This window comes from Solanum tuberosum, unplaced genomic scaffold, assembly GCF_000226075.1.
Source record: "Solanum tuberosum cultivar DM 1-3 516 R44 unplaced genomic scaffold, SolTub_3.0 scf00506, whole genome shotgun sequence".
In the NCBI taxonomy this organism is placed as follows: Eukaryota; Viridiplantae; Streptophyta; class Magnoliopsida; order Solanales; family Solanaceae; genus Solanum; species Solanum tuberosum.
Genome location: NW_006239429.1, coordinates 294681 through 302738, shown reverse-complemented (window position 1 = coordinate 302738; position 8058 = coordinate 294681). Strand labels below are relative to the sequence as shown.

General features: G+C 29.2%; 2 protein-coding genes across 3 annotated transcripts in view; both read left to right on the top strand.

Annotated features, from left to right (window-relative positions):
* Window positions 1-2172: 2172 nt before the first annotated feature.
* LOC102579079 (WAT1-related protein At5g07050) lies at window positions 2173-4449 on the top strand. Its single transcript, XM_006364716.2, has 7 exons — window positions 2173-2389; window positions 2484-2546; window positions 2851-2967; window positions 3070-3313; window positions 3411-3569; window positions 3710-3861; window positions 4130-4449. Exons 1-7 carry the CDS (start codon window positions 2175-2177, stop codon window positions 4326-4328), a joined length of 1149 nt encoding a protein of 382 aa, XP_006364778.1. The 5' UTR covers window positions 2173-2174; the 3' UTR covers window positions 4329-4449.
* Window positions 4450-7323: 2874 nt separating this feature from the next.
* Window positions 7324-8058, top strand: part of LOC102586460 (70 kDa peptidyl-prolyl isomerase-like) — a 4748-nt gene continuing 4013 nt past the window's right edge. The window contains exon 1 of one of the 2 annotated variants that reach the window (XM_015304077.1): window positions 7324-7572. In XM_015304077.1, the coding sequence (XP_015159563.1) occupies window positions 7416-7572 (157 nt within the window). In that variant the 5' untranslated portion in view covers window positions 7324-7415. The remainder of the gene's footprint in view (window positions 7573-8058) is intronic. The other variant, XM_015304078.1, reaches the window with a different exon arrangement.

The following is an 8058-nucleotide window of genomic DNA, read 5'->3' as shown; positions in this document are numbered from 1 at the left end:
CATGTATACAAGGTAGCTAGTGATGACATATTCTTCCCCATTTTCTTTCATCCTTTTTCCCCCTATTATTTTCTAGGGCGTTCGAGTAAAAATATATATAGTAAAAATATATAGAATAAAATCTTGTGAAATTTGCTACATGATTTTTCTTTTTAATTTGGTGCAACAATAACGCAAAGAGATCGATTGATTTTGGTGATTAAATAAAGTTATATTATTTTGGTGGAAAATAAAGCTATATGACTTTAATTTGGGGGGAAAAAAACACTTATAATTATGTGACTATTCGTGGAATTTAGAATCTTACTTTGTCTAGAAGTACTATCGTTTTCATCCTATGTCATCAAAACAATTATTTGTCTAATTAAGCCATACAAGTTAATTAACACATTATTATTTGTGGGATATATTCTATTTTTATCAACAAATATAAAAAGAGGTTAACCAAAGATATTAATCTACAAGTCTCCTCCAATTATTGGATATGATGCAATGGCAAATTCGAAACAAAACACCATTAGCGTGTAATTAATTAGCTATATTATTGGATGATTAATCACTATAAAAAAAATTTAGAATTAGCTAGCTACAAACTTAATCGTTAATCTATCGCTAATAGCTCGTAAATATTAGGCACAATTTTTGATAATTAGCTACAAATTTATTCGTCACTCATTTTTACTTGTCATCATTCACTTTTCAAGAGTTAAGCTGCATAGATTTTGACCAATATTTTGAGATGTCTTTTTTCATCACATTAATATGAGAAAAAAATTAGCTTAATTATTCCCGTATAGTCTTTGAATATCAATCTAAATTTAAACTATTGAGTTAATCTAATTCAATTTCGCTTCGAAATTAGTCAGATTGACTCTTATAAAATAAAATGTGACAAGTAAAAGTCAACGAAGCGAGTATCTTTTTAGTAATGTAAATTAATGCAATAGGAAATTCAAAACCAAACACCATTAATCATGTGTGATTAGGTAGTGGCACACTAACTAAAGTACTTTTACTTTAATTTGCATCATCAAATTCCATAATATTAAAAAACAAAAATTGTTTATTTATTTATGGTAATTAATTAACCATAATATTAAAATTCCGATGTATGCCACCGGAGTTCCGACCGATCACCGGCGTTGTCGATATGCCGCATAATTATTAGTGACGATAGCACTGGTGGATCCCACCACCAAATCCTATTTGATTAATTTTGCATCAGCATAGCACTAAAATTTAACCTTTAAAATTAATTTTGGTAGCTCTCAAATCACTTTATACCACTAGGAGGATATATGGAGGAAAAAACAAAAATTCTTTAGTAAAATTCCCCTAGTGGAACTCTCTATATACGATTTATCTGTTTCATCAAATGTACCTCAAAAAGAATTTTCATATTATATTAGTATAATGTAGTCGGCTTTATGTAGATTTAGTCGAAGGTTTATCAGAAACGTAAAATAGAAATAAGAAGTTTGTGTACATCCATCCTCCCTTAAATCTCATTCTTAGAATAATATTGAGCATCTTTTTATAAGTTTTATGTAGTCGGCTATATATAGCAAATTACTTTTTTTTTTTTGTTTTGTACTCTTATTAATCTGTTTCAAAAAGAATATTATATAGACTTTATATTTGAATAATAGTCATAGAGATATGATAACATGCACTACAAGAAAAGTGTGAATTACATGGAGATTTTCCTGGGAAATAGAAATGAAAATCCGTTAGAAACTTATTTTCCTGCAAATTTTCATACTAATCCTCAGGAAAATCCCCATGTAATTCACACTTTTCTTGTAGTGATGTATACATGGAAGATGATAAGTTTTAAACTTTGCCAATTGTTATTTACTTTATATATATAATGTAATTTTTCGATGAAGAGGGGTTCATACCCCTAGCTCTGTCTATCATAGTTACTTATACTAAAAACCTACTCGCACCGAGTATTTATAAAAAAAAAAAATACCATTGCACGACACCTAAGAGAGAGAGCGCAAATTTACTTTATCTTAATCCACTATGGATAACATGAGAAGTTGTTGTCTATAAATACATTGGTTCCTCACTTCATTTCCTTAGGAAAAACACAAGTAATTCCTCCAAGTGTTTTGAGTTCTTCTTCTTCTTAATTTTCCAATTATATATATATAAAGAAAAGAGAAATTATGGAAAATAACAAAGTAGGAGGAGGTTGTTTAAGTAATTTCTACCAAAGGGGAAAACCATACATAGCAATGATTTCATTGCAATTTGGTTATGCTGGAATGAATGTTATAACCAAAGTTAGCCTAAATGGAGGAATGAGTCATTATGTTTTGGTTGTTTATAGACATGCCTTTGCTACTCTTGCTATTGCTCCTTTTGCTCTTCTTCTTGAAAGGTATATATTACTCATTAAATAATTGGTTTAAATTATATATAGTTATGCAAAATGAAAATATTGCTAATTCTATGTCTTTGTTTATTTGTTACAGAAAACTTAGACCAAAGATGACTTTCATGATGTTCTTGCAAATATTTATATTAGGTCTTCTTGGGTGAGTGCATACCTCTCACTTACTATCAGAATTTCTGACAGATGTTTCCTCAGAATTTGGCTTGTCGTTACACAAATGGAATACACAATATATTTATACCATCAACGCACATAAAATCTAATCAAAGGTTAAACTTGGTGACAATCTTGTAAAAAAATAATCTAACTAACATTGCTGATACAAGTTAAACTATACTGATAATATGAAGAAATCTTGAATGAACGGTGTATATAAATTAATTAAATTCTTTTTACATATATATATAGGGGATTCTAAATCTATATATATAATTTGATTAAAACAGGCCAGTGATTGATCAAAATTTCTACTATGCTGGACTTAAGTTTACATCTCCAACATTCTCATGTGCCATGAGTAACATGCTTCCTGCAATGACATTTGTCATGGCTGTCCTTTGCAGGTACATACATATAATATTAAAATATTCTACATATTTCAAAATTATTCTTTTTTTTTCAAAGTTTGGCACTTATAATAATGAATAAATAATTTAAATGTATAGGATGGAGAAGGTTCATATAAAAAAGTTGAGATGCCAAGCAAAGGTGATAGGTACAATTGTGACAGTGGCTGGAGCCATGTTAATGACATTGTACAAAGGACATGTTATTAATTTGGTATGGGCAAACACAAATAATACTTCTAATGTTTCTCAATCCAATGAAACAAGTGATAAAGATTGGCTTAAAGGTTCAATTCTTCTTATTGGTGCTACTTTTGCATGGGCTTCTTTCTTTATACTTCAGGTTTGTCACAACCACTAAAACTAATTTTCCATTTTTTTGAGACGAGTTTATGTTATGTACACTGACAATATAAGAAAATATTTATTTTTGTTGATAGGCTATTACAATGAGGAAGTACACTGCTCCTCTATCTCTAACTGCACTTGTTTGCTTCATGGGAACTTTGCAATCAATTGCTGTCACCTTAGTGATGGAACATAAACCTTCTGCTTGGGCTATTGGTTTTGACATGAATCTTCTTGCTGCTGTCTATGCTGTATGTTACTTGTTTTTTTATTCCTCATACGCCTACGGGTTCTACAGAACTCAGTAACTTTATTTTCTATAATTTAGAACGTATAAACTCAAAATTCTAGCTCTGCTTCTGATTATGAATTTTATTGTATAAAATTTCAGGGGATTGTATCATCAAGCCTTGCATATTATGTTCAAGGTCTTGTTATGGAGAAAAGAGGACCTGTTTTTGTGACTGCTTTTAGTCCCTTGATGATGATCATTGTTGCCATCATGGGTTCTTTCATTCTTGCTGAGAAAATCTATCTTGGAGGGTAATTTTCACTTCTTTTTTTTGTCTCACACTATAGTTTCTTGTCTTTTAACTTCTATTACAATTTGTTGTTTCTTTCTTATACTTCAATTGTCGTATTATTTTGATGTAGTTACTATTCAGAATGCCTTGTTATGCTTTACTTTCATACTTCTTTTTTTTTGGACTAATTTTCTTGAGCCGAGGATTTGTATATATTTCACTCTGTATCAAATTATACTGGATATATTGTCATTGTATTTACTTTTTTCTTCTTTGTTGGATATCAGTGTGCTTGGAGCAGTGTTAATTGTAGCAGGGCTATACTCAGTTTTATGGGGGAAATACAAGGAGTACCAAGAGAAGGAAATTGAGGGACCATTGAAGGGAGTAGTTACAAATGACATAGAAATGCAAACAAGTGAAGTAGTCATTGGTGTTCCCATGCAACAGCCTACCATCTTGGCTAAGGAAGTTCCAATAGCTTAAAAAAGGCCGTTAGATGCACTAAACTCCTATTATTGTACAACTTGCAAGAAAGAATCGGACCACAAGGGTCTGTTAAAAAATAATAATAGAGTACAATAAAAAGAGAGTTTGGTTTAATTTAAGGATGAGATAAAGAAAAAGGGGATAATTTAATTAATTCACCCTTTTAATTATGGGTATTTTGTTTTTTTTCCTGTTTTATGTAATGGTGGAAATAATGTACTAATTTTTTTTGGTGTTATCTAATATAATACTTCGTACTAATATATTCTCATTTTTTCAGACAAATCTATTATAGAGTATCATATAGTATTTCTCATAAAACAGTTACTAACAATAGATAGATGAGAAGGATATTTTTCTTTTATCAAATGGTGACACAAATTAAAGTTCTCTACCTTTTAACTAATTGCAAATTAATAAAGGACAAATTGAATGGCAAATGAAAATAGACTTGCACACTAATTAAATTTCTTTTATTTGCCTCTTTGTTATATTTGGTAATTCAAAACAAGTGTATGCCAATAGGGTAGAAATTAGTGGGGGTAGGAATATAACGGAGCTTTAAGCTTTTCACATGTTATAAGAGCATGCACTCCGTGAAAAATATTCAGATTTTTGCGCTTATGAGTTCTAAATTCTACACAATACAACTTTTTAAATTTTGAAAAAATTATTTATATATATCACAAATATGAAAAATTAGCTAAAGTTATTGATTCTAACAAACTCGTAACAAGCACTCTATACTCTTAGATATATAGTTCTAATTAATTCTTGTTCTCAATCCAATGAACATGATATGAAGTTGAAGTTTCATTTATAACTCTCAGGTATTCTTCCTAATAACTCTTTTACATTCCTCATTTGAAAGGAAATTTTAAAGTGACTTTATTTCATTATATTTCATCCATTTAAATATACATATATACTTGATCTCAATGATTGACCATAGCCCTATATAATTGTTTCTTTCATATCTATTATATATATGTAAAAATAAATATCTCGTATAGAAATACATAAAATTATATATAAATTTGTAAAGAGCTATAAAACTAATTGATTTCGTCTGATATAAACAGAAGATTCATTGCACTTGGACAGAAAAATGTACTTATTTCATAAAGCTCAACTGGAACAGACCCAGTGGACAAAAGCAACAAAATTATATCTGTGTTTTGGGACAAAAAGTACTTTTGTTTTTTATTTTCTTAAGTAGTTAGGGAAAATACCACCCCCTTTATCAAAGTTATAAAAAGAATATGAATAAGAATAAAAAAGAAGAAGATGGATACAACAAATTAAAATAGCTAATATTGGATATGTGGAAAGTTACTGCTAAAAGCTTTTTATATATATTGAGTAATCGAAAACCAAGTTGTGTGTTGAAGAGTTAGCAAATAATATGTTAGTTTGGTGGGGTTGGTGAAAATACTCGATGAAATAATCAAGATTAGAACAAAATCAACAATTAATAAACACTTGATGCCTTTAATTTGTGACATGATCATATTATTCTAAATGATGAATACAAATAATAAATATGCCAATTCTTATGTATCACGTACGTTATATTCTTGGCAAAAATAGATATATATACATAGAGAAAAGCCTTGCCACTATAGATCTCTTGTAAAATGTTTTAGATATAATTAGGAGCACTAGCATATATTCTCTCTTTTCTTCTATAATTAGTTAATAAAAATTGGATAGAGTTCCATTTTATATGACCTTTTAGCAGAATCCTTGTCAATGTCAATAATGTTAACTTTTTCATGTGATGTACGATTTATTTATTTATCATAATTTGATTTAAGACACAGAATTTATAAAATAAAATTTCCACCTAATAATAATTTAAACTAATATATAAACAGCACACGTATGCATATAAATCCTATCATTTAATTATAATTTCTCTCTCTATATATATATTATACTCGTAAAATAAAATAATTTGATGTAAATGATTTCATAATATCAATAGTACCTATATATATTGGTTGATCTAGTGGAAGTCACTCACTAGGATGAGTTTGGTGGACATATATATGATCACATGCAACATCTATTTTCGACATATATGTGCTTTTTTCATGATGTATCCATTTTTGCCTACTTTACTTAATCATCCCACCCCAAAATCATATGATTAGATTACCTACCACTTGTGTTAAATTATTGTTTTATAATAATAATAATAACATATTTAGTGTAGTTTCACAAAGATATTTTTAATCTCTATCTTAAATCTAGGTAGAGAGATTGATTTGATAAGACCATCAACTCAAGAAAAATTAGTCTAGAAAAAACGTAATGGGAGTGAAAGCATAACAAAGGATTTTGAATAGTAACTAAAATAAAATAATACGATAATTGAAAGCATATAAGAAACAACATATAATAATAGTATTCGAAGGATAAGAAACTACAAAAGGAATACTACGGGTCTAATGCTGTTGGGCCAAAGCCCAATTAACATATAATGGGTCGAGCTCAGGCATCTAGTACCAATGGGATGATTTGCAGAATATGGCCATTTAATGCTCGTTGTTTAACTTGTGTTTCCCTTTAAGGAATCTGTGCAAAAATGACCACAGAAGAGTTAAAAATTGCACTTCTAACAAATTATGATCTACCGATCATATATTTAATACAATCTTTATTCTCATATCGAATTGATATACCTTATTTGTGTTTAGAGTTTCACATACCTAGGTTTATTGAGATATTGCCCCTAAATTAGCGGGTCTCCTCATAATATTCGGAATCCTATGAACTATGACAGATGTGTATAATAGACATCGGGCTGTTCTATGACAAATGTAGTGCAATCTTCATTTTCATATCTTGTTAATTTGTTCACTAGTCTTGTCGAATTGACAAAACATATCTTTTATTGTAACGGCGAGGATATTTTTGTACAGAGTTATTTAAACAGGGGCAATTTTGGAAAAGAAATCCTAACTGAAAGAACTTTTTGAAAGTGTGGGAACTAACGGCTTATCTTCAATTTGGAGCTCTCCTTGTTTGTCTACTCCAACTAAACTTATCTTCTTTTTCACTAATGAGAAAATAGGGAAAATGGGGGATTTTAATTCTAAGAAAAGTAACAAAGTGAATTTTGAAACTAAAATTCAAGAATTACAAGAGATTGTAATTGGGAAAGAAGGCTTGAGAAAAAAGATTTTGCAAAAGGGTAATTCTTGGAAGACACCATTTCATGGTGATGAAATCCAAGGTTCGTAGTCGTAGTATCGCTCCTGTAGTTTTCCTGTCTTTCGATTTCTGTTACTTCTTGTATTTTGGTTGTCGTATTATTTTATGGGAAAAGGGTCTGATATACCCCTCAACTTTGTCATTTAGAGCTGATATACCCCTCGTTATGAAAGTGGCTCATATATACCCCTACTTATATATAAATGGCTCACATATACCCTTTTCCCCTAACGAAAATGAAAAAAATTAATTTCAGGTTAGTTTTTTATTATTTTAAAAAATAAATATTTAATCCTCCTCAAACATATATATATTTTTTAACTTTTTTTTGTTTCAATGACTAATTTAGATTTATTATTTTGATGGTCAAATTTATTTATGTTTCACTAATATTCTTGTAAAACTTATTTTAGATGACCAAATTTTTTTCTTCAAATACAAAAATTAAATTATAATATAGACAAAAAAAATAGTTTTAAATTATAATATAGCCACAAAAAAATAGTTT

Excerpts from the sequence above, each read along its gene's own strand:
- LOC102579079 (XM_006364716.2), top strand. The coding sequence starts at position 2,175 with ATGGAAAATAACAAAGTAGGAGGAGGTTGTTTAAGTAATTTCTACCAA. Across the intron at positions 2,390-2,483 it reads TTTGCTCTTCTTCTTGAAAG|AAAACTTAGACCAAAGATGA; the intron begins GTATATATTACT and ends TATTTGTTACAG. Across the intron at positions 3,862-4,129 it reads GAGAAAATCTATCTTGGAGG|TGTGCTTGGAGCAGTGTTAA; the intron begins GTAATTTTCACT and ends GTTGGATATCAG.